Genomic DNA, 25824 nt, shown 5'->3' with positions numbered 1-25824 from the left:
AACAGTCATTATTTTTGCACATCTAGATTTTTTTTTACAAATGTAATATTCATCCATCTATTATGGACTAAATTTAAAATGCCTAGAATGAGAAAAGAAAATAAAAGAAAAGAAAAGAAAAGACAGGGTCATGGCACACAAGTACCCAATTAGAAGTATATCAATGCATACTATATTCTGTAGTATGTAATAGTATATTTCCCAGTAAGTATATTAAACATAATATGCCTGGCTGTAGTATATACTTTATATTTACTTATAAAATATAATATACACACGTGTGTGTGTGTGTGTGTGTGTGGTCCTGGTAAACCCTACGTTATATCCGAAATCCTTGTCCTTGTGGGGACATTTTTGGTCCCTATTAGGGAAACACACATATATATTGGAATGTATTTATTGATAAAATTTTTGCCTTCAACCACACTCATTGTTGACTGTATACCCACTGGATGTGATCAGCACGATTGTTTATTGTGGTAGGTTTGTGTTTAAGTGCACTCGAGAGCACCAACGGCGTTACAGTGCTAATGAGCAGAACGGTGTGATGCTGATGATATGTAACCGATGATATGTGACACTGCTATATGTGCGCCACCGAATGTTCACAAGCAGGTTACAGAAACCCACGGCGGTTTATTAAAACAATATCTGCCCTGACACCACCAGCGAGCGCTTGATTGATGCTTCTCCGTCTCTGAATGAAGTCCTGCTCACACAGAGCCGAGCAGAGGCGAGAGGACGCGACTGCCATTGATCACACTGAGGAGACTAAAATGGGAGAACATCACTGGAGCGCTGTCAGTGAAGAGACAGTCACAAAGGCGACTGACAACCGACAGCCATTCGAAAAGAGCCGAACAGATGCTTCGTTTTCAATGATCGTCACACGGTAAATGTCTTCCATTCATTGGTAATATTTGCTTGAGATTTGCACCGTAGAGAAACCAGCGCCACTTTTAGCGCGCGGTTAACAATGGAATTATGACAGCGGTGATTTCCAGCTGTTCATTGTTCGCATGAAAGGTAGATGCATATAATTTGGCCCGTGCTTACCAACGGTGACTCCAAAAAAGGTAAGATACGATGCACACAGCTTCTAAACCATTAAAATGGATTAATATGTTGTCTCTGTATACAGATACACTGTTTCACTTAAGTATTTGTTATGCACTGCTTCGGTATAAATGTGCATACTGATTTATACATACATGCAGTAAATAATATACTATGTAGTATGCACTGTGATATAGCAGGCACTAGAACCTTTGTGTATAGGTATATAGAAAATGTCTGTACAGTACATTGATTGCAGCCTGTAGTGAGCACTATGTAGTATCTAAAATGGTTTATTATAGTATGTACTATATAATTACAATATGTATATGTAAAAGTATGTGTACAGTACAAGTTTGAAGTTGAGTACTGCAATGAGTACTGCAAATATTGTTGGCTCTTGTTTTATCAAGTTGTGTAATAGCATTAGCGATGCAACAATATACAAATTCTAGTTGATGCAATATGGCAATATTTGTTTGTTATTGCTTTTAGTTGTATTAATTTCTGAATTTACGACTGGTAACTGATAAATATTATAAATATATAATGATTTCATATTTAATATTACCCGTATTAAAATTACTATTTTAAATCAATAAAAAAATAACAACAAAATTAATTCATTTTAAATGTATACTAAATATTTACAAAAGTTTTTTTTTTTTGTTTTTTTTTAGTAAGTGTAGATAACAACAAAGATCATCTATATGTACAAATAGAGAAAATGAGCTAGCAAAATTAATTAGGCTATCAATTATCAGTCAGTATTGGCAGATTAAAAGATCTCTAATATTGCTCAATTACAGATATGGTACTGATATATATATATATGGTACTGAGGTTATTATATATTTATATATACATCATGCATCCCTAAAAGCCTCTGCTAATGACTAAAAATAAATATGTAAAATGTATGTGTAGGTTGGACACAATAGTTCTTTCAGATGTCTGTTTCACTGTAACTCAAATATCATTACATTCATTCATCTAAGAGGGATCAGGATGTGCTGAACATTTCTTCTTGTGTTACATCCTCTTTCAAGGTGTGAAGAGTGACAATACAGTTGTCAGACCTTCAGGCTGGTGTTGGTGATATCCGAAAGGCTCCTAATGCGTTATCTCCCACCTTGTCTCTGTCACCATGCCTACCTTTCCACCTCTGGGCAGTAACTCCAGCACAGTGCCCTGGGACCCCGGCGCACCTTCTCTGGTGAACAGCATAGTGAAGATGGTGCTCATATCGGCGATCGTGTGCACGTCGCTTTTTGGAAACATTGTGGTGCTGCTGGTATTCCAGCGCAAACCGCAACTTCTCCACGTTGCCAACCGTTTCGTGCTTAACCTGCTCCTGGCCGACCTACTGCAGACGGTGCTGGTCATGCCCTTCGCCATCGCCGCCACCGTGCCTGAGGTCTGGCCGCTGGACGCCCGACTCTGCCAAGCCCTTGTGGTGCTCATGCACCTGTTTGCATTCGCTGGCGTCAACACCATCATTGTGGTATCCGTAGATCGCTATTTGGCCATCATCCACCCGCTGTCCTACCCCACACGAATGACACCTCACCTGGGTACCAACCTGATCGCTCTCACATGGCTTCTTAGTGTACTTCAGAGCACTCCGCCGCTTTATGGATGGGGAACCATCGAATTTGACCGGCGCCACAAAGCCTGCACTGTTGTGTGGTCCTCAAGCTACTCGTATTCAGCCCTGGTGTCTGCACTTTCGTTCTGGCTGCCTGTGGTGATCATGCTTTGCTGTTATTGGATGGTATTCAGGGCGGCGAGGCGGCAGAACGCCCTCGTTCACCCCATCCAATCCAACCCCCCTCCAGATTCCCAAGCATCCTGTTCCAGCCCCCAAAGGCATTCCCAAGCGGAAGGCCCCTTTTCAGCCTCTTATCCCATCAGAACCCGCCATAGACGCTTCCATTACCACTGTAAGGCGGCGCGGGTGGTGTTCGTCATCATGGCGTCCTACGTGTTCAGCATGGGCCCGTACAGCGTACTAAGCACGATATCTATTTACTCTAGTGCAGCGGTGCCGCCCTGGTTGGCCTCGATGGCGCTCATTCTCTTCTTCCTGCAGTGCTGCTTACACCCCTACATCTATGGCTACATGCACCGCAGCGTACGCAAGGAGTTCCTGGCGCTGCTCTGCGGGCCGCTGTGTGGGCAGGGCCAGATCAGTCAGGGCTCCGCCGTGGACAGTTGCTTCACGGTGACGGATGGACGCATGGCACACACCCATCGCTCAAGCCAGGCTGCCCGAGTGTGTCCTCTCCGAACCTGGGAGGAAGGCACCACATCTTCTTCCCCTACAGAGAGGAGGTCCAAAATATAATGTAAATATAATTTATATTTACAATATAAAGCTACTAGGCTATATATATATATATACACATACATATATAAAAAAAGCTTAGAATTAGACATTTTTTGTAATGATGTACTTTGTGATTTATTTTTTTTCATTATAACATTGTGAAGAATGTTTCTGTATACCTCATCATAAGACCTGAAGCTCAGTACATTCTGTGGGTTTTAAATTAAAATGATTGGGAAAAGATGTGCAAGCATGTAGTTTTCTTAACGTAATTATATTTAAATAATTTACAAAGTATAAAAATCACTAAATATCTCCCATTATTTAGATATTATTACTTGTATAAAAGAGCCCTGTAGCAAAAACAATGTGCTTCTTAACCATTCAATTTCCTGCACTCAATAAAAACAATTTATCACCAAGACAAAACTATAAAAACATAACAAAACAAAGTAGTTTTATGATACTAGCAACAAAGTAAAAAATATTACTGATATTCAACAATAGGTGACATTATAGAGGTTACTGTGGTGTGGTTTTGCATGCTTTAAGGTGCAGTCACATTAGCGAAATTTAGGTGAAATTTCATGGGCAAAAAAGTTCCTTCGTATATTGTCAATAACGTGATGCATAAAGCAGAGCTCACACAGAAGTCACTTTAAAACAAAGCAGCTTGTCTTGAACCCGTAGCAAAATCTTTCACCCTCGCGTGAAATTCCTGATCGCGTTAATTCCTATCTAAACGACTGCGAAAAATTCCTTACAGGTGCAAAATCAACTAGGCTAAATTTCACGGGCAAAAAAAAAAAACTTCCAAAAACTTCCAAACCAATTTTCTGTTCTCAACATGTCATCTTCACGTGACCAACTTGACACGACAAAATCTGTGTGGGGGGAAATGTTTTAGCCCTCTGTTAGCCCTCAAGCGAAACTCCCAAACACGTGGATTCCAATCAAAAATGACTGTATTTTGCTGTGAAATTCCACCAAATAATGGTGCGTTACATTAGTGAAACTTATTATGTAGTGATGCTACACCTCTTACTCAGAGGTCACTTCCAAACTAAGCAGCTTTATATTGATCAGTGTGACAAATCTGTGTGCTCAAAATGAACAAACTTGAATCCCATGAGAAATCTGCATGTGGTATAATAAAAAGCATAATAAGACAATTTATACATAAGATATGGGCTTCTGCTCTCAGCGCGGTAGGTTTAGCTGGAATGAAGTCATAGGCAACGCGAGACAAGTAAAGCACTAAAAAAGGGTCTTTGGAGTTCACACACACACACACACCTACTGCAGGTCAGTGAATTACAGTTGAGCCAAACACACCATCCGTTCTTTTAACCTTCATTTAAATGTCTATTCAGACTTTCACATGAAAGCTGATCTGTAAAAAGATGATGTTGTGTTCTCCAAATGTCCCTCCCTTAGTCCACCTTCAGCACGCTGTAGATTTTATTTACAAACCAGAAGCAGGAGAAGAAGCCCATAGTACCTGCACAGAAGGAGACATGTTTGAGAATTAATGTGAGAAATAAAATGAAGAGCACCGGCCAACATAAAAGATGTCACAAAATGTGCCAGACTAACTAATAGTGTGCACATTATGAAACAGTGCTTCTATTAAAACCACATTTAGAGTCATTTGGGTGGCATTTTATAAGATAACCATCTATTAATAGTGCAGTTTCAATGCAGCAAATTATCTGACAGAGCCAAACTGAGCTGAGTGTAATGAAGCACAGGATTAAATCTAATCATCTCTGGGGCGGCAGTGACAGCCAACCAACAATAGGTCTGATTGAAATCTTTAGCTCGGAATCTATTTTCAGATGCGTTTATATACACACGATTCTCAGTCCTCCCCCTCACCTTCCACACACGCTCTCGCTGTATCTTCACTTGGCTCTCGGGATCTAAAAAGTCATGCTAGTTTGGACAAAAACAAGCCATTTCTGGGAACCGTTACTTTAAGGTGTGGGACTGAGAGGGTAATGGAGATCCAGTAAGCTTCGTTTCAATCGTGCCTTACATTTTCACCCCTCGAGTGTGCATGGAAGTTGCCATAACAGCCGTAGCCAGGGATGCTAAAGCATCTAGTAGAATCCATGGCAACAAATAGATTGTGGCTAATATCTACTCAGAAAAACGATGACGGCAGTTTCCCATCATTCAAAGCAAAGCCTTAAGAACTGCAGCAATTACACTGGTAATCTGGAGGGTTTTTGTAAAGGTTCAACATGAAATGTCGCTGAGGAGCTTGGGCTATTTTACCCAATCGCAGTTGTACAGCTGTAAAATCGCTTTACTTCATGCTGGGTGAGGAAAACACTTGCTGCAAAGCTAAAAAAGACATTTACATGCCATTTGTAGAGAAACAGGTAAGCATGTGTAGATGTAGGAGGTCCAAAGACAGCCGTAAGGAAACCACCTCCATCAGTCTGAGCTCAGAGAAGGAGCTCACTGTACACAGCAACACCAACAAACAACCTGAGGAAACACCTACAGGCAAATTCTGAACATATCTGGGGTATATACATCTCTTTTGGTTTCCATTTAGGGCACAATTTGGTACTTTTGAATCAAATACTGTGCCTTTAAACACAAGCTCACTGAATACACTGTAACCACAATCTGAGACAAAAAGGTACAAAAACTGTCACTGGGACAGTATCCTTTTAAAAGGTACTAATATGTGCCATTTATTTACTAATATGTACACTTTAGGTGGTAATATGTATCAAGATACTAATATGTACCCTTTAGGGGAAAAAATGGTCCAAAATGTCCCTTCTTAAAAGGTACCGCCCCAGTGGCAGCTTCTGTACCTTTTTATCTGAGAATGGATATTTGTTCTGCTATATGTAACCATATGTGTTCCTAGCTATGCTATGGACCTATATGGTTAGTATTTACAAAAATAACATTGACAACAACAACAGAAAAGCCTAGCAAACATATTTTCTTGGCTGGATAATAGACTGTTTAAATGATCTTTTAGTCAAGAGTTAGATTTATTTATTTTTATTTTATATTCAATATATTTTTTCTAGAAATTAATACTTGTATTCAGCAAGGATGCATTCAATTGCATTAAAATGCATTGAAATCATGATGTTCACAAAAAATATTAAGCAGCGTAATTGCTTTCAATATTGATATTAAGAAGTGTTTCTTGAGCATCAAATCAGCATATGAATAATTTCTGAAGGATCACGTGACACTGCAGACTGGAGTAATGGCTGCTTGAAATTCAGCTTTGCCATCACAGAATAAATATAATTTTAAAATAGAAAAGAGGTATTTAAATTATAATACTTCATAATATTACTGTTGCTGTATTGTTAATCAAATAAATGCAGCCACGATGAGCATAAGAGACTTGAAAAACAATTAAATAATTTTTTATCAACCTTAAACCTTTCAATGGTAGTGTTTACTCTGTGAATGGGAAAGTGGTTGAAAATATACCATCAGTTGCAGTATTTGTCATGGTTATTTAAACAGACTAGAAATAAGGTCTGAATAATCATTTAATACACAAGGCTTTGACATCTAATATCTTTTTATGTGTGGTTTAAAATATAAAATATTGGAGACATAGTATAAAGTGCTCCATCAAATATTACAGAATATTGATTTTCTTTTAGTGTTTTAATATCATACAATATTAGGGAGTAAAATGTTGGTACAAATATTTTTTGAGATGGCATATAGTAGTGTATAATATGTCTAACAAAATGAATGTTCTTTGTATACATCCATGTCAAATGTATTGCTACTTTACAATTTAAAGACAAAGTATTCCTTATGTCGTTTTAAAATGAATTTACATGTGGAAAGATTTTGGTCTATTTTTCTAAGCATACATGTCAACTTTGTTATACAACTGAATCATTGTCACTGGAATCAAAGTTCTCTTACTGAAACAATGTAAATGTAAGAGTAATTTCAAGCAAAAGGAAGCTAAATTGAAAAACAAAACATTCTATTTATTTATTGTTCATGCACCAATAATACTTAAGCGATGAATCACATCAGCATTAGGGTATGGGTCACTGTATTTCTGTTTGTGTTTAAAAGATGTGTAATGTGGAGGGGTTTCAGTGTTTTGAAGAGGGTGAGTCACATGAAAACTGTCAAGATCATGTCTGATTATATTTCACCCCAAAATGAGAGAGAGAGAAAAAAAATTAAGCCTTCTTTTCAGACCATTATTTTTTTGCATCCCACCCATCCAACCATTTCTTATTACCTTATTGTAAAAAAAAAAAAAGAAAGAAAGAAAAAAAAAAGTAAATATTAATTCAATTTTAAGTATTTATATTTCATGGTAGTATTTGTTGAACTGCCATTTTATTTTTTTATTTATAGATTTATTTATTGCTGGGTTTATTTTTTTATTTTTGTGCATGTGAGAAATGTGACCTGGACATGCTTTCGTGAGATTCACCCAAGAGCAGCTAATGAGCTCAGGATCTCAGGGTATTTATGATGTACCTCTTGACCGGTGTGAAGAGTCCGCTCTCTTTAAGAGTGCCTCCCTAGATAAATTGTACATCATCTCTGTGTCATATGAGACGTTCAATCCCCTCACACTGCCAAACTGACATGATTAAACAAGCAGGCTTCGAAACTGCTGAAGCACTTTATGCTATGGAGTTCAACCACTGCATTAAGGCAGGAATGTTAACCGATCTTGAGCACTTAGCTTGACCCTGTACAAAATAGGACTGCTAGTGCTTCAATATTAATTTCTGGCTGGGGTGTTTAGAAGTCAGCTGAATCAATCATGAGTCAAACCCGCAATTTCCTCTGCTACATCAAGTATTATATTGAAACGAGTGCAGCAATACATATCACAGATATTATCAACTGTATACCAGTTTCCAGCAATGTCTGCAGCACTTACAAAACTGTAGACAGTCACTTTCAAAACAAAACAGCAGAGTCATAAGCATGTGTAGATGTTATCAACCAACAGCTGTTTACGGCTGGCAGACAGCTGGCCATCTCTCGCCACCTCCGCCTCAGCATATCAATGAGGGGAAGTGACAGAGATTTGATTAAGGCCGGAGGGAGCGCCGCTGTCTTTCAACAACAACAACAATAAAAGATGAGGAATATTTATAGATGTCCCAATTACCCTCAGCCTAAACACAGCATGACCCATTGGGCAGGAACAAACCAACCAGAACTGGTCACCTGCCAAACGAAAGGACCAGAAGGGAGACACTGCAGCACCAAATCCATGAGGAAATCTGAACATTTGATATTGTAGGCGAAGTAAAATAAGGCAAACATTTTGCATGTTAACACTAACCACAGTAAGCATTGACTTTCAGGAACAGGATACAAATTGCATCAGCTGTGCAGTAATTACAACTTAGCCACTATTAAATATGTTTGCATTTCACCGTTTAACTTAGTTGCAATGTAATTCTATGCTTAAACTAAATATTTACAGAAGCCTGTGACCAGGAGTAACAGTTGTAAAAAAAAAATTGATTGCATTGCATAAGATCTTATTTTACCTGTCAGTCTTCAATCCTTTAGGAATATATGATAATGTTGACATTTACACTCATTTACATTTTATGAAAGAGAAAACATTATTTGTGCATCTGTCCGTGGTGTGTAAGTTTTAATGTTTTTTTTGTATCAGTATTTATTCATCCTTATTCATTTTAAATGCAGTTTCTGAATGTTATTTACATAAGAATACCTATTAAGTTACTGACCGTTAAGGAGTATCATATTTCAAAGGAAACATAGTTTTGTGAGGCAAAAGAAATTTAGAAGAATTTAGAATCTCGTATTTCAAGGCTGCAATTGGATCATTGAGGGTTAACGTCATATTATGCCACTCCACATTACTTTATAGAGAGCTTATTTGCTACATGGATTATTTTAACGATCTCTTTACTAAGTTTCTGAGCCTTGATCGTGTAAGGATCCTTGCTGTCACTCTCGGAATGCATCAAAAATATCTTAATTTGTGTTCCGAAGATGAACGAAGGTCTTACAGGTTTGGAATGACATGAGGGTGAGTAATTAATGACAGAATTTTCATTTTTGGGTGAACTATCCCTTTAAGAACAAATGGTGCAATCAAATAAAGAACTAGTTTGTAAGTTAACTATGTTAACAGTTACTAAGCTTTTAGTGTGGATTTCATGTTCCAATTTAAGTAACAACTTCCGAACGGCTGATGCAAACCCTACCCTGTAGAGCAAACATGATGAATGGTACACACTTAGTTCTGTAATCTCAACGATTAGCCTACACATTGTTCTCGTGCTGCAGTGTTACTATTACTCTAAACCAGTTAAGGGTTAAACTGGTCATTTGATTGAGGAGGAGTATTCAGTGAAGGGTCATTCAGTGTAGGACTCATAAGACTGATTAAGTTTGAGTCATTAGCATGTGGAACAGACTACATGTGTTGTATGCTTGTTTTTCATTACAGCCAGTGAAGACAACACAACAGAAAGACTGCAACTGAATAGAAAGACTGAATTCAAATTCAGACTGCAAGCTAAAACTAAAAGTATTATTTATTTTGCCATTTGCTGTAGATTCGCTCTGTCTTTCAAAAACAGCGCAGGAAGCACTGTATAGCTCTATTAATCTGTGATAAAAGAATAAATTGTAACTTCAACCTGGTTTTCTCAAGTAGGTCATGACACAAATCTATTCTCTAGTTTAGGGTTTCACAAACTGGAGGCTGCAAATAAAATCCTAAAAATGTAAAAATATATTGTGTGTATATATATATATATACATATATATATATATATATGTATATATATATATATATATATATATATATATATATATATATATATATATATCATATACAATATATACTAATAGTACTATAGACAATAATAATAGTAACAACAATAATAATATTTAAAATAAAATAAAAACCATATCTAAATTATACTATTATAATTATGCTACTGTAAATTACATTATAATTGTAATTATACTACTAAAAAAGATTAAATATTCTATTTATTTACTTGCATGTCATGTGACCATTAACCAACTTCAGAGAACAAATGTTAAACGACTGAAATGTTAATATTACATTTCAGGGGGTAATTCAAGTAAATATTTTCATCAAAGGTATCTGGTTGACAAAAACGTTTGGGAATCCCTACTCCAATCACAAAGTGTATATGTATGAAAATATTTTTTAAAGCTAAAGCAAATCATGCCATCTTCCACCTACCTGTAAAAATGAAGAAAATGAGCACCATGATCAAGGTGTAGCCAAAGTAGAGGATGGTGCTCGCAGCCCCTATAATTTGTAGTTTTGAGAAGAAGTAATGCACTGCGTAGACAAACAGATACACTGCCGTGAAACCGCTGGTCAGGAATGATCGCCACCACCAGTGATAATCCTGTCAAACACAAATAAGAAGGCTTTAAATAAAAGTCAAAAACACCAGCAATTATTAAAATAAATAGTAATAGCACTTTTGACAAATGTTTAAAATGATGTAGACTCATATGAACTAAAGACTCATTCAAATCAGTGGCCTAGGCAAAAAAACTCCGCTAGCCCACACCACTAGATGTCAGTAAAAAGTCCTTGACTGTCATATTAGTTGTTTTTGAACAACCAGCAAACACAAAAAATGAAAATTAGTTGTTTAAAAGATGTTAAATCTCACCTCTGCACATAAATGGAAGTAGCAGAGCAGAACAGTTGCCTCAGAGCAGGTAATGACCAAGATGATGAAGACCAGGAAAAGGAAGCCAAACATGTAATACATCTGATGAGACCTGCAGAGAAACATTTGCATGCACCGTTAGGACCAAAATATCAATCCTCAAATCAACTCATTTCAGCATGATATGATTTCAAATCATACCAAATGCTGTTAAGGATGAAGAAGAGCTGGATAAAGATGCAGCCAAAGGGCAGGATGCCGCCCATGATGATGCCCGGCACGGGTTTGGTGAAGAAGGACTGCTGAGGAATTTGGCGTGGGATCTGGTTTGTTTGCACTGGTGGCTCGATGCCCTGTTAAAACGGGAAAACAAAAACACACCCACATTCATGATAGCATGACAGCGTGCCAAAAGAAAAGCTGGGAACAGATGGGAAACCCAATAACAGCTGATTCAAAGAGATACTTAGAAATACAAAAATAGGAATGCGAAAGAGTATCAAAATCTGGGAGCTAATTATTAAATGTCATTTCTCAAGTGTGGAATGAGCACCTGTCAGAATGCCAGGAATTAAAAATGTGCTTAAGAAGTTGGTCTGTTAAAGAAGGCATACTCACTGGTTTTTTGAAACCGAAGTATGCACCCACAAAAGTGAGAGGAACAGAGATTCCAAACCACAGTGCCAGGATGGCCACCAGTGTACCAAAGGGAACAGCAGCGGAGGAGCCCTCTACCCACAGGATCAGATTCATCAAGAAGAAATCCACAAACACAATCCTGCAAAAACATAGCATACTGAAACTGCATACTGGCATACATCATTTTGTTCCTGTTGTCAGCAAATCTATTACTGTTTGCAATAAAGACAGTATTCAACTTACCCAGGACACAAAAAGGCGGTGAGAAGAACATTGGTTTTCCAGTTTTCACCACCGAAAGCTGATGAAACCAAGGGAAATTAAGGGAAGCAATCAATATTAAAACTGCCAACTTTTTTTTTTCAAAACTGTACATCTGTAAATAACATCTGCACATTCACAATTCTATATATTGTGAATTTTCTATATTTTTAATCACTGTATTGATTTGTATTATGTTTACATTTTATTTCCCATTTTTATTATTGTGTTATATTCTATTTTATTGCCTTTATCCTCAAGTATGTCTGTATTTTTTCTGCACTGGAGGGTCCTTTCAGCAAGATATATATATTCCTTGTTTGTATAAGCTTCCTTGGCAATAAAGCTCATTCTGATTAATCTTTAACATATTTAAGGTGGACTACATTAAAATGCAGGAAATGAACAGAGGAAAAAATGAATAGCTCTTCAAATGAAAAATTACAATGCTTTCATAACGATTCCAGAAGAAAATAAGGTAAAATAAGTGTTCCATATTGCAATATTTCCTTACTCTTATAGAGTCTGGCAGACACGTATCCAGCAGATGTGCCAAGCAGAACCCACAACACCACTGCACAGGTCATGAGAGCCCCTCTGTTGGCTGGAGACAGGAAGCCCAGGCAGGCCAAGACTAAAGAGAAAAGCAGGATTGTCACTTTTTCATTTAATGCTATTGGTAACACTTTAGTATAGGGACCAATTCTCACGATTAACTAGTTGCTTATTAGCATGCCTATTATTAACATATTGGCTGTTTATTAGTACTTATAAAGCACATTATTCTGCATGACCATATTCTACTTCCCTAATCCTACCCAATACCTAAACTTAACTTCCTTACTAACTATTAATAAACAGCAAATTAGGAGTTTACTGAGGCAAAAGCCATAGTTAATGGTTTGTTAATGGTGAGAACTGGACCTTAAAATAAAGTGTGACCATGCTAGGATGACAGTAATAAGAAATAACAAATGACCAAACTGTGTACAACCATTTTTAATTGATCACAACATATATTACGCATAAAAAAAACTATTAAAAATAAAGGATTAGTGGAGAAAAGTTCACATTTCTGGAATGCACTCAAATATTAAAGTGTTCTCAAAATACTAGAGAATTAATCCTTTATGTTTAATTTGTACAATACAAAATCTGCAGTGCATTTAATTCATTTCTGCTCCAATGCACTTACAAAGGGTGATGAAGGTCATGATGAAGACCTGAGTGCCCTGTCCGAGGAAGACGGACAGAAGCATGCCCATCCTGGGCGGCCTGAACACGTCACCGTGTACCTGCTTCCAGCCAGACTCCTCCTGGGCTTCCTCCTGCAGGAGATATAACAGTAAATCTCAATATGACTTCACATGAACGACATCCGGTAAATCATTATGGACAGTCGTCAAACTCAATTATTGAAATTGTGAAGGAAAAGCAGATGGTATGTGCCACACATGCTTTATCAGTGACATTATCTATTCATTGCAAAATAGCTCCCTTCATTTCTTTACCTTGATTGGTGAGCATGGTATTGTATATTTACACTTGTTTTACCAAGTTCCCGAAGCCACACAATCCTCATATCATAATCACCAGTGACAACATAAGCTAATAAGCTTACATAGGTAACGTTTGCAGCTGGAGGGATCTTAACCCAGTCTGCCTGTGAATGTCACAACAGAGGATTCAGTGACTGGAGGTATTCTTACGGTTATTAAAATTTGAAAAATAAGATCACACTGAAACTAAGAGAAAAGCTATCGGTCTGTCTGTGCTTGAGCATTAGGATTTACATAACCCAAGAAACAAACATAATATATAACTGGAAATTTGCTCTAACAGTTTGTGCGTATTTGGGAGCGTCAGCTCTGTTGACACAAGATACTCTGGTGACATTACAGACTCATTAATTTCTTCTGTTATCTAGGTAAAAATTGGAATGAGAACAAAGTAAATTCAAGGTACCTGGTCCATCTGGTTGTACCGGGCAATATCCTTGTGCAGTGTTCTAAGCATGATCATGGCCACCATGCCAGACAGGAAGAGCACAATGACTAAAGAGTTCATGATGCTGAAAAAATAAAATGAAGATGGGCCATTAATATATGTATGGAGATATGGTATGATGATATTTACAACCAGCTTGTGCTCACCTGAACCACTGAATGTTAGTGTGAGGCATGGAAACCAAAATGTAATCCCATCGAGAAGCCCACCTAATATCATCATTTTGCTAGAAAAGGGGAAAAAAAACTCTATTACACATAGTTCTTTCCAACCATCTCATTGTACTGACTCTATAAACAAACGTACCTTAAATGTAACTGAATAAGTGTAGGTGACTTTGAGATTACTCTTGAAATCTGCTGGTATGTCCATGGGAGTTTCTTCACATGTTGGATTTTCGTCATTACTATGCTTTATGCTGTCCAACAGTCAACACATATGCATTACTCTTATGTAACAAACTATACTACAGACGAGATAACTCTAATGTTCTACTCTGTGTGCATTACAGTAAATATTTACTCTGTTTTCTTATTAAAGTGTGCTTGCAAACAGGTGTCACTATGCCTAACTTTCAATTCTAGTTAAATATGAAATCTGAAACTGATCATATAGGCCCACAGAATGTGGAGTAAGAGCTAAAATGAGGTCTTAAATACACCATTTCAAGTCAAGTTAGTAACAGACAGTTAGTTGCAATATCAGACCTCCGAGGTTCCAGTGTTGCCGCCACAAGTCGAGCATGCATCCCATTCGTTTCATCTCCACTGTGGTAATGTATGGTGATGTCCACATGGTTGAAAACATAATAAGTGTTCTTCTTGTTGAAATCAGCCTAAAAGAGTGGATAAAATCATGTCAGAAGCTAGTCAGAATCAAAAAAAATCAAAAAGGCATCTTTCTACCTTATTTTATTTTGAAAAAAAAAAAAAAAAAGCTGAAATGTTATTAATCAGCAACACATTGTGTCAATGTTCTGTTCTTGGTAATGTATTTTATATTATATTATCCTGTAAAGATTTAACCAATAATGTTTTTAAACATGTTAATGAATGAATAAACATATATAGTTTTATTTGTATTTTATGTATAATGTATTTTATATTATTATATTATGCTGTAAAAATTTTACCAATAATGTTTTTGAACATGTGAATGAACGAATGAACATATAAAGTTTTATTTAATGGACACTTTCCACGGATGACTTGTTTCCACAGATATTAACATTGCAAACGTAGCCAAGTTTGTTAGCAAATCAATTCTAATACAACGGCTGATGGATTTATGGCCAATTTGACATCTTTCTCTCTTCCAACTAACAATCACTCTCTGTGTTTTTCCTCTTTGGTTAACTCATAAAAATTATATCATGAATGTTTTCTTTTGCTATTGGAGCAAAAAGGCGCAAAGGTTTTGCCCATTATTATGACTTCCTCTTCTGTGAAATATGAAAAGAGTCCATTATATTTGAACACCAGTCAGTAATAAACCAATATAGGATTCAATAACCAAAACAGTTAGGTAATTTTTAGTCCATTCCACAAATACTATGTGTATGTATTATATGTTTAAGACATAATATCTAACACAAACTTAACCATGCTTGAGAAATAGGTATTTTAAAGACATTTTTGTATCACCATCCCCAAAACAGGGATTACAGCCTATTCCAACAATCAAATTAAATAAAAAATGTCATAATCTTAACATAATTTACAGAATTGATATTCAATTCATTGCATTTATCCCAACTTTTTATTCTATGACATTTATTCCATCACAGACAGCCAGCTCACAACTAAAGTAGCATAAAAAGCTGTCTCTCTCACATTTATCACACAGGCATCCTTTGGCTTTCCTTCTTGGTTCACTAGACATCCAATGGGAAATCCTGGGTTGCAGACTTTCTGATTGTCCTCCACAATGTAACACCATGTCACTGGCATGTTGTCAACAATCCTGCAAAACAAGTTTAAGGATAAACCAAACCCACTTATCTTTTATGGCCAACCATTAGAGATTGCGTAAAGAATTACATGCCCAACCCTCCGTTGACAAACTGATATTGTGTCAAGATGACAACTTTTATTTTGTTATTGCTACCACCACACCTACCGTAGGCATCACATCTAGACTTACCAGTGGTGCTGGTAATTCAGCTCCATTCCTTTCTTTAGAAAGTCCAACTTTAACTTGTCTTCTCTTGAACCTGTATCATACGATTTGGTGCAGACCTTCACACAAGCCTTGTCAGCCTTAAATGAAAACTAAGGAGAATTTTGAAAATCAGTATATGAAGGATCTATCCATTATGTGAGAAGCACTGGAGTTCATTTGAACACATTAATACAGAATAGTAACAACTAGGAATACACTGCCTAAATAACATCAACTTTATCATACGACAATATATGATTATATATGGCATTATAAAAAACAAAACACACAAAAGGAAGAAGTGTCTGTGTCTGTCAGTTGCAACTACAACTAGTACAACTTGACAAACGAGATGCCAGCTCTCAATGAACAAGGTGTGTAATCTTCTAAATGTCACTGCCACAATGATATTAAATTACAATGATAAAAAAAAAACGTAAAATAAAAACAACAATTTCTTACCTTGTAAGGTGACGTCTCTATTCTTTCTCCAAATAACACCTGCCCAAGGTTCTCTGAGGGCCTGTTTTCATCCGTATCTTTGCAAAAATCAAACCTAAAGCAAAAATATTCCCTCGCTGGTCAGTCCTTGTATAGAAATGCATGCAGATATAATAATAAAGCTTATATTGTAAAGATCAAGAACACTTACGCATCATATTCATAAGGCAGGACTGATTCCACAGAGTCCAGTCTATTCACAAACAGCTGTATCTCAGTCTGTTGGATTGACAGCAGGGGAGTGGGGTCAAGGGGACAGTTGACTATTAGTCATATCTTTCAGAGATGAACGCTTTTTATTTTGAACATGAATTTGCAATGCAGAGAATTCAGAATTTGCTTATTAACTCAATGCCTAAACATGTATTTTATTTGTTATGTCTCATCTGTCTGTACACGGAAGTATAATAATAAGTACAGGACAGTAAAAGCTCACCTGGCATTCCTCCGCATCTCCTTTCGAGTTTTGCTCGCAAAAACTGACTGGTGCTAAACCCGGAAGGTAGAATCCAAAGCTTGAGCTGACTACCGTTAAACTCAGCAAAAATATAAAACGCGGATTTAAAGGCTTCATTTTTCAAAGCAGCGTCCTGCGAGAATTCCGGTTTACTCTGCTGGAGCAAACCATAAAACTAACCTGTGACAGTCCACACAAAAGATCACCAAGACAACGAGCTCGCAGCTGCTACTGACTCAAGAAAGGTTTGTACTTCCTCACTGTGCACATAACCCCGCCCACCGGTGGCCCCTCCTCCAATTCATCTACAAAACTGGATTAATGACAGTGTTTCGTTTTTAATTTAATTTTTATTAAATTTTATTCTCTTTTTTTGTATGTATGTATTTTCCGAATTACTGCTACATGTGAAACTTTCTATTGATGCTATTGATTCTTTTGATGCTATTTCATGTTCTCCTGAATGTGTTTGTATCATTTTTGTTACTTTAATAAAAATACAACTTTTAATTTTGTAATTAATATATTTAGGCTACTTTATTTTCTGCTTTTGTTTATTTTCCCCCTTTTTTGTTACATATATGTAAAGTTTGTCATAATGCTCATCAATGTTTTCCTGAAGGAAATGGCAGTACTACTAGCCTACCACCAGTCCCACAGGTGAAAATAAACTTTCTTTTTCAATAATAATAATAATAATAATAACTTTAATAAAAATACAACTTTTAATTTTGTAATTAATATATTTAGGCTACTTTATTTTCTGCTTTTGTTTATTTTCCCCCTTTTTTGTTACATATATGTAAAGTTTGTCATAATGCTCATCAATGTTTTCCTGAAGGAAATGGCAGTACTAGCCTACCACCAGTCCCACAGGTGAAAATAAACTTTCTTTTTCAATAATAATAATAATAATAATAAATGCCAGACTTGACTTGATATGGAAACACTCAACTCTGTAGAGTTCTAACTTAAAGTATGATGATATGTCAATTGTCATATATTTAATGGCCAATGGATAGCAAACAAAATACAATTATTATATTATTAGGGAAGTTCCAAATATATAATATACATTTGAAATTTTCTGAGGCGGGTAATATTGTTCGTTTGGTCATATGATCTCATGCCTGAGGCGACCCGCTTCATGCAAACATTTATTTAGCTACAGATAAGACTGGAATCTTAATGCAGTACACAGTTTGAATGCATATTTAAAACTCTATTAATTTCTTTTGTGTACTATTCATTAATGAGTGCAGCTGTGATGTGGCCGGTTTTCGCTATACAGGACTAAAATGAGTACAGTTTGCAAACATGACAGTAGGGGGCGTTAGAGACTTTTAAACCGTTAAGTTCCTCCCTCTGACCATAGAGTAAATGACTGTGCTGGGCGGGTCGAAACCTGTTTTTATACAGTCTATGGTCTAAACACTAACAGACATATAAACCAGCAGGCGCTTTTGTTTCTGTCTGTTGATCCTGAGGTAAGTAAATGGATAATTTAAACAGATTCGCCTATATGTAATAATGGTTTTTGGTTTGTAAGTTAGATGGACGTTTCATCTGGCAATACCTTAGCTCCATAGCCATGTATATTTAGCAGCTGTGATGGTAACTGAAAATGGCCTCGTGTAACGTTAGATGGCAAACGACAAGATGTTTTTCTAAACGCACATTTCAATCGCCATTTTGAATTTGCATGTGGCGTTATTCGCTTATGTACTTTAATCTAAGTATTGTTGTATGGTTAAATGTGTTTATCATGCCTTTGTGAGGTTCTTAATCAAACATGTGTTGTTAGTTAGCCATACGGCCTGAAGAGGGCTCAAGCTGCTGCATCTGCCAGTAGCTTTATGATTTTAAGCGTCCGCCATTTTGTGAGCCATGCTTTAAAATGTCATGCAAACTGGTAAACCGAAACGTTTAGTGTCTTTTGTAACTATAGTTGTGAAGGTTCGTAAGTTAGTCTTTGCACGTGTTCAACAACTGCAGCTAGCCAGGCAGGGCCTAACAGCTCATGGTTGCAGGGTTAACCATCTACTTCAAAGAACGATGAAATTAAACGTGTTTCTGTTACCAAATAGCTTTTCTAACTTCATTAACCGTGCAACAACATGTACTGGCATTTTGCGTTGCTCCTAAGCATGTCATGTTGTTAAAATTGTTTAGTGCTCTGGTCTCCCAACATGGTTCGGTTGGTCTGTTTGCTGGTTTTAGGCACTTTTGAGTTATTCCGGATGAGAGACCAGCTTATGCTGATTTAAGCTGTTAATTACATTTTTCTAAGACGAAAGACACTGGACTATTCTCATGCATAAATGTCTCTCCCCTGCAGTGGCAATAGTGGTAAGCATGGCTGAGGCAGACCTACCAGGGAAGCTCTTCATCGGTGGCCTGAACACTGAAACTAGTGAGAAGGTCCTTGAAGCGTATTTCAGCAAATTTGGCCGAATATCAGAAGGTACTTGTAGTTTTTGTATGATTTGAATTACTTGCTTGTAGAACTGTCTTTCGGTTGTGCAAAAATTAATATAATATTGAAATTTGTTTTAGACGAGAGCTAAAAATGTTATTGAAGCATTTGGTGTAATCGTATGTTTTCCTCCAACTTGTCTTTTGTAGTTCTGTTGAAGAAGGATCGTGAAACAAATAAATCTAGAGGCTTTGCATTTGTAACTTATGAAAATCCTGGTGACGCAAAAGATGCAGCGAGGGAAATGAATGGAAAGGTGAGTAGTAATGGCGTGAACTTCAGATGTGTTAGCTGTGATGAAGATTTGTGGCAGTGATCTGTTTGAACTGATAGTCCACAATTGTCCTCTAAGAAGTTCTGAGCTTACATAATGGTAGGACACATTTACTTGTATCTATTTGTCTGTCTAATTTAAGAGCAGTTTCCTAAATGTCTGTTTCTTGTGTTAAAGCCCCTTGATGGAAAGCCTATTAAAGTGGAACAGGCCACAAAACCTCAGTTTGAGTCTTCAGGACGCCGTGGCCCACCACCAACACGGAGTCGTGGCCCTGCTAGAGGTCCACGAGGGTCCAGGGGAGCACCAAGTGGAATGCGGGGACCACCAAGCAGAGGTACCATTCAGAACTTTATACCCCACCCCCTTTTTTTAATTTGTGCCATGATGACACTATTTTGATGATCTGTTTGAACTGATTGTCCTCTAAGAAGTTCTGAGCCTATGCTTAATATGCATGCTTGCTGCCTAAATATTACCAAGATAACGTAGGTATTGTAGAACCCTTTTTTAAAGGCATGTCATCCAGAGGGCCACCACCACTGAAAAGAGGCCCCCCAGTGCGGAATGGAGGACCCCCACCCAAGAGATCTGCACCCTCTGGGCCAATGGGCAGACGTGAGTTGGGCGAACATGCACAGATTTGTACCGTTAATCATCTGAACCATAAAATCATTTTCTCAATGTGTTTAACAGCGCCAATGTCCAGAGACAGGGACCCATACGGCCCTCCTCGCAGAGATTCTCTGATGTCACGTCGGGATGATGGTCCTCCACCTCGTGATGACCACTACAGTAAAGACGGGTGGGATAAGTAAAAAGCATGAATAATACAGAAATGAAGATGGGAAATCTAAATATTAGATAAAAAAAAAACATGGAAGTATTGCTTTGGTAATTAACTGAAATATTTATTAAGAATTAAGGGGGTAGCTCACCCAAAAATGAAAATGACTCCATGATTTACTCACCCTCAAGCCATCCTAGGTGTACATGTCTCTGTTCTTTCAGATGAATACAATTGGCGTTATATTAAGTGTTCTGGCTCTTCAAAGCTTTATAATGGCAGTGAATGGGTGTTGAGATTTTGAAGTCCAATAAAGTGAATCTATCCATCATAAAAAGGGCTCCATAAAGTCCTTCTGAAGTGAAGTGAAGCAATGGGTTTGTGAAGAAAAATATCCATATTTAAAACTTTATAAGACTGTAATCTCTAGCTTCCACTAACTGTCGTACGCACGTTCACGACAGTGGCCTTCCACTAACTGTCGTACGCACCTTCACGACAGAGTGGCCTTCCAGCAGTTGAAGTAGGCACAGCGTAAGCGCTGGTGAGAATATGCCAGTCTCGTGAGAACCAAGTTTTGTTTACAAAAAAGGAAAACCAGTCTCCTCTTGGCTTATATCGAAATCCGCTAACATTTCTTTACAAATCTTTGTTTCGTACTTCTAATTCCTGACCGCAGAAGCTAGAGATTACAGTTTGAAGTTTTAAATATGGCTGTTTTTCTTACACAAACACATCACTGTGCTTCAGGAGGCATTTATTAACCCCCTGAAGCTGTGTGGAGCACTTTTGATGATGGATGAACGTCTCAACAGCTATTAACTGCCATTATAAAGCTTGGAAGAGCCAGGACATTTTTTTTATATAATTCCAAATGTATTCATTTGAAAGAAGAAATTCTTATACACCTAGGAAGGCATGAGGATGATTAAATTGTGATTTTCATTTTTGGGTGAACTATCCCTTTAAAGCTGAAATATCAAACTAATAAAATTACAAAAACTTAGTTTAAATTAAAATTATAAATGCTAACTCAAAAGTAATGAACACTATGCAGTAGGGCTGGGCCAGAATATTTGAATATTCGTTTGGTGGGTTGGCATTAGATTTTCAATTTTGAGATTCTAATATATTTTAATTTTTTTCAAACCTGGCATCCCCCGTGAAACTGTTCTCATTCGTGCTTGAATATGAATCGCCCATGAGTGAACGTCATGATTCAGTTAATCTTGAAGAGAAGACAAAAGTGCCGAAGACCTCAGCTGTGTGGGAGCACTTTAAATTGGGTGAGGACAAGACAAAGGCAGTAGAGCCCTGCACGGACCTCTAATTTAGGCCCTGGCCCGAGACGTTCAGGCCCTGGCCCTTGTCCGAAAGCTTATCAGAATTACCGGCCTGAGCCTTACCCAAGCTAGTCTTTTTTTTTTTTTTTTCCCCCTTCTCCCAAAACAGCTTCTAATACTCTTTAAGCTATTAAAATAGTTCAGTTTTGTATGTAATGGCAAAATGATTATATTTCATTTCTTTTTTTTTTTTATTAAGTTAATTGAGAATAACATTTGGAGCATTTTTCGTTCGTTAAATATAAGTTTTTGTTTTTTAAAGTAACTACCAAGCGGGCAGCGGCAGACAGTGAGCTGATCGCCTATGTTTGATTCATTTAGCCTTCTCAAATCATCACGACTTGCCTAAAATAAAATCTAGATCTACTAAAACAGTTCAAGCCTATAACAATGTTTAAACGTTAAACCTGCGCTGTAATGTGTGCTATATCCAAGTTTGTGTGGAGAGTGGAAGCTAAAGCACGCTTTGCAGGACATGGAGGCACCAGCGCAATCACTTGCATTTATTTATTTTTTTCAGTGGAAACAACTTAAAATAGCCTACGCTGTCATTTTTGCTCCTAAAAGTAAGAATAATGCATAATTCGGAACTGTAAAGGGTATACTTGTATTTGTGTGCACTCACAGTATCAACAAAACATTGTGCTTTTATAAAATAAAGAAGAAAAACATGATGCGCTTTCTGCCATCTCATCTTGAACAGGAGCGCTTCACAAAAATGACCCAAAACTCAGCGAATACATGCCTCACAGACAGGGCCGGATTTACGCATAGGCATTCTAGGCACGTGCCTATGCTTGCTCGTCCAGGGGTGCCCAAACACAATGAAGAGATAGATAATATTTTTGTTATACTATGGGCTACCTACAACCGTAAAAGAACTAAAACCCCAGAAGACATTGAGCAAATAAATATAACAAACAATAGGGTAAAAATGACAAATTTTATTTCCATGTCTTCAACCTTTTTTATGTACAGAAATCACACTTTCTTTCTCCCGTTCTCTCTCACAGACGTACACACAGACACGGTACAGACAGACGCGCACACAAGCGGAGACACGGACAGAAACTTGTTGTCAGTGCTGCGGCTGCCCTGTAAATTTATCAATAAAATAGTTTCGCCGCTGAAAAGCTACATGACATTTCTCAGTAGCGAGGTTCTTGAAGCAGTTCAACTTAAAGATTCGCTATTAGTAGACGCTGCTGCTGAATACTGCTGAGACGCACAGACGCAAGTATTCACATGCACTTAATCTCTCCATCTCTCTCTTTTGCTCTCTCTCTCTCTCTAATAACGGCGTTAGACTGCATTAATAACTGCATTAGCCTGCTGTTATTAGCTCTAAAATTACGTTTTGGAATTTGCAACGGAAGGTTTGGGATGAGGTACGTAAAAAATTAGCTAGTTCAACACGAGATTTCAGGACGGAAACATGTCAAATGTCTTGAAACAAGTCATCTGAACAATTGATGTGTGATTGTGACTCCAGGCCGTTAAAATTATTAGAGAAATAATGCACTCCCAAAGTGGTTATGTGGCCATGTCGTCGTGCCTATTAATAGAACGTCTTGCTCAGTTCTCAAACAAATTAAGAACTACAATCGATTTTTATTGACTGAACGCAAGCGCTTATTGCGATAGAAAACACTGTAACTGTTTCCACTGATTAAGAAATATTTTTGTTTGCTTGGGTGGTAATATTAGGCTTATTATATTAATAGGGAAGGATGGCCCAAAAATTAGTTTTGCCTATGTCACAAAAAGAGGTAAATCCGGCCCTGCTCACAGACATGATAAATAAATCTATAGAAAGCTTTAAAGGGGTTGCAGTGCGTTGTGATTGGCTGAATACCTCAAGCGTGTGACGTAAATGTTATGCCCCTTACCTTATTGTGATGTTATTGTGTTATTGTGATCTCCCGGCATGACGAGATAAAATCAATAAAACCCGCGTTTGAATCATCAGTGGCAAATTCTTTAAATATAAAAAATTTACTTAAAGGCTTTTAAGTCAGAAGCGCCAGACTGTCCTTGCAAAGTCGGAACTCCCCCACTTTATAGAACAGCCTTTGAGCACAGACCCATTGTAGGCTATGCAGAACTGCAGGTTTAGGAAACAATCCTCCATAAAATGCGTCACACACTGCGGGCTAGAGTGAGCGGTGGCCAGCGGGCTAGAGTGAGGAACGGCTGGCGAACTTGAGAACGGCGCGGCCGGCAGATTCGACGAAGGAACGGGCTTGCGGCAACCACATGTGACGACCCCGGGCTGGACTCCGCTTCGTCCACGGTGAAAGCCGATCCGCCGATCCACAGCGCGAAGTTGATGTATTTCCTCAGTGACCAGCACGGATCAGCTCTAGGCATGACGAAGCGGATATCGTCCTCTTTTGAAAGACCAAACAAAGTAGTTTCGCTTTCACAACGAAACACACAGCGCCTTCACGACATGGCGGCGGCAACAACAATACTACAGCGAGAATAAAAGTTACGCCTTTCTTTGCGTGAACATTTGGGCGGTGTTATGCAAATCTTCCCACACAGTGACATAGATGTGGGGGCGTGTTAGAACGACTTTTTTCTTAACTTTCATAAAGAATATCTCTGGATTTGAGACTTTAGTCTTTGCAACTTTACAGATCTTCTTTATGCACCAAGAGCTTGTAACACTCCAAAGAGAAAGGAAAAATTGAAATCGCATCATATGACCCCTTTAAATTGCCACCTAACGATAAAACAAACTCTTTCATCATAATCTGTAAAGATGCACTTCTCTCTAAAAGCGTCTAATAAAGAGATGGCGAGTCAGGATTGTCATCTTCATCTTTTCGACACGGACTCAGAAAACACTGGTTTATTAGTAAATAATTCAAATATCTCCTTACTATTTCCCCCTGACAGATTCATGGTAATTACTTTTGCTGGGGCTTTGCGGCAAGCTTTAGCCTATTGCATGCATTTGAACGCAGAACTCTTCAGCTGCGCTGACGGCACGCTTGCTGCTGGCAGGACACTAAACAGAGCCGCTCTTGACAGCACGGTCTCGTGTGGTTTCCACCAGCGTCGCAATTTTTTCATCACTAATTGATGCATGTCTAAAATATAAAAATTAGGAAAAGCCTAAAGCAAGCCCGAGGCCCGGCTCGCGTCTTAACTATGATGTGAAAATTGGCCCGAGGGGCATAAAAAATTCGGGGCCCGTCAGGCCCGGGCTGAAATGCTGGGCTCTAGTGTGCCAAATAGGCGATTTGAAACTGGCCTACCACAACAGCACATCAAGTTTGAAAAATCACCTGAGTTCTGTAAGTACGCCTATAGTAGGCTATATTGTTGGTGTAAAAAAAAAAACGAGCTGCTTTTATCCGCCATGTTAATCAGTAATTTTACACATAATAAAAACGTGCACTTAATTTGCTTGGAAAATACTTGCGAATACAGCAGGCATTAAAAAAAACGTACAGTAGCCCAGTCTAATAATAGTCTATATTAAAAGTATTGCTCTTAACAGACCTGTGTTTTGTATCACTAGTGCAGTGTCCGCTCTCGAAGCATATAAGCCCTGCCCGCGTGAGGTGCGCCGCTTCCGGCTCACGCTGTTAGCTTATTAAAAAGTTTATTAATTCTGAACGTGTCGCATGTCCATATTGCACCAACATGCGACACTGCACTCCCTTGGGTCCGCTGCAACACACCCGCCACACGTGAAGTCGATTGGATGAACGGTTCTCAATAGTGTTGTCACGGTACCAAAATGTAAGTATTCGGTACCAATACCAGTGAAAATCCACGGTTCTCGGTACCAATTTTGGTACCAAAGCAAAACACAAAAACATGCTAATT

General features: G+C 37.8%; 3 protein-coding genes across 7 annotated transcripts in view; 2 read left to right on the top strand and 1 right to left on the bottom strand.

Moving 5' to 3' along the window:
- Positions 1-785: 785 nt before the first annotated feature.
- Positions 786-6016, top strand: LOC107658102 (probable G-protein coupled receptor 101). Of its 2 annotated transcripts, none has more exons than XM_016446542.1 (3): positions 786-892; positions 2106-3390; positions 5796-6016. In XM_016446542.1, the coding sequence occupies exons 2-3, from the start codon at positions 2204-2206 to the stop codon at positions 5908-5910; spliced, it is 1302 nt and encodes a 433-aa protein (XP_016302028.1). In that variant the 5' UTR covers positions 786-892; positions 2106-2203; the 3' UTR covers positions 5911-6016. The 2 variants fall into 2 exon arrangements, with proteins under 2 accessions (XP_016302028.1, XP_016302027.1); XM_016446541.1 differs by having other exon boundaries at positions 786-1076.
- On the bottom strand, positions 3639-17337 carry LOC107658101 (transmembrane 9 superfamily member 2-like). 2 transcript variants are annotated; one of them, XM_016446539.1, is made up of 18 exons: positions 17081-17337; positions 16796-16863; positions 16606-16699; positions 16126-16253; positions 15816-15945; positions 14691-14818; positions 14290-14401; positions 14130-14209; positions 13942-14047; positions 13598-13639; positions 13172-13304; positions 12491-12610; positions 11959-12016; positions 11695-11854; positions 11278-11429; positions 11077-11188; positions 10632-10803; positions 3639-4886 (listed from the first exon to the last, which is right to left on the bottom strand). In XM_016446539.1, exons 1-18 carry the CDS (start codon positions 17216-17218, stop codon positions 4819-4821), a joined length of 2001 nt encoding a protein of 666 aa, XP_016302025.1. In that variant the 5' UTR covers positions 17219-17337; the 3' UTR covers positions 3639-4818. The 2 variants fall into 2 exon arrangements, with proteins under 2 accessions (XP_016302025.1, XP_016302026.1); XM_016446540.1 differs by lacking the exon at positions 13598-13639.
- A 1108-nt stretch (positions 17338-18445) lies between these two features.
- Positions 18446-25824, top strand: part of LOC107658097 (RNA-binding motif protein, X chromosome-like) — an 11828-nt gene continuing 4449 nt past the window's right edge. For 2 of the 3 annotated variants that reach the window (XR_001630748.1, XM_016446533.1), the window contains exons 1-6: positions 18959-19013; positions 19440-19565; positions 19727-19833; positions 20029-20188; positions 20353-20469; positions 20548-20656. Coding sequence is in view for 2 of the 3 variants with exons in the window: in XM_016446533.1 (XP_016302019.1) it covers positions 19004-19013; positions 19440-19565; positions 19727-19833; positions 20029-20188; positions 20353-20469; positions 20548-20656 (629 nt within the window). In the remaining variant the exon portion in view is untranslated. Of the gene's footprint in view, positions 18589-18958; positions 19014-19439; positions 19566-19726; positions 19834-20028; positions 20189-20352; positions 20470-20547; positions 20657-25824 lie in introns of those variants that run through there. The other variant, XM_016446534.1, reaches the window with a different exon arrangement.

This window comes from Sinocyclocheilus anshuiensis, unplaced genomic scaffold (genome assembly GCF_001515605.1).
Source record: "Sinocyclocheilus anshuiensis isolate Anshui unplaced genomic scaffold, SAMN03320099.WGS_v1.1 scaffold227, whole genome shotgun sequence".
NCBI classification, from domain to species: domain Eukaryota; kingdom Metazoa; phylum Chordata; class Actinopteri; order Cypriniformes; family Cyprinidae; genus Sinocyclocheilus; species Sinocyclocheilus anshuiensis.
The sequence above is the reverse complement of the archived record's forward strand: the minus strand, read 5'-3'. Positions and strand labels throughout refer to the sequence as shown.

Excerpts from the sequence above, each read along its gene's own strand:
- LOC107658101 (XM_016446539.1), bottom strand. The coding sequence starts at position 17,218 with ATGAAGCCTTTAAATCCGCGTTTTATATTTTTGCTGAGTTTAACGGTA. Across the intron at positions 16,700-16,795 it reads CTGCCTTATGAATATGATGC|GTTTGATTTTTGCAAAGATA; the intron begins GTAAGTGTTCTT and ends TTTTTGCTTTAG. Across the intron at positions 12,017-12,490 it reads GTCTGCCAGACTCTATAAGA|CTTTCGGTGGTGAAAACTGG; the intron begins GTAAGGAAATAT and ends TGGTTTCATCAG.
- LOC107658102 (XM_016446542.1), top strand. The coding sequence starts at position 2,204 with ATGCCTACCTTTCCACCTCTGGGCAGTAACTCCAGCACAGTGCCCTGG. Across the intron at positions 3,391-5,795 it reads TCTTCCCCTACAGAGAGGAG|GTCCAAAGACAGCCGTAAGG; the intron begins GTCCAAAATATA and ends TAGATGTAGGAG.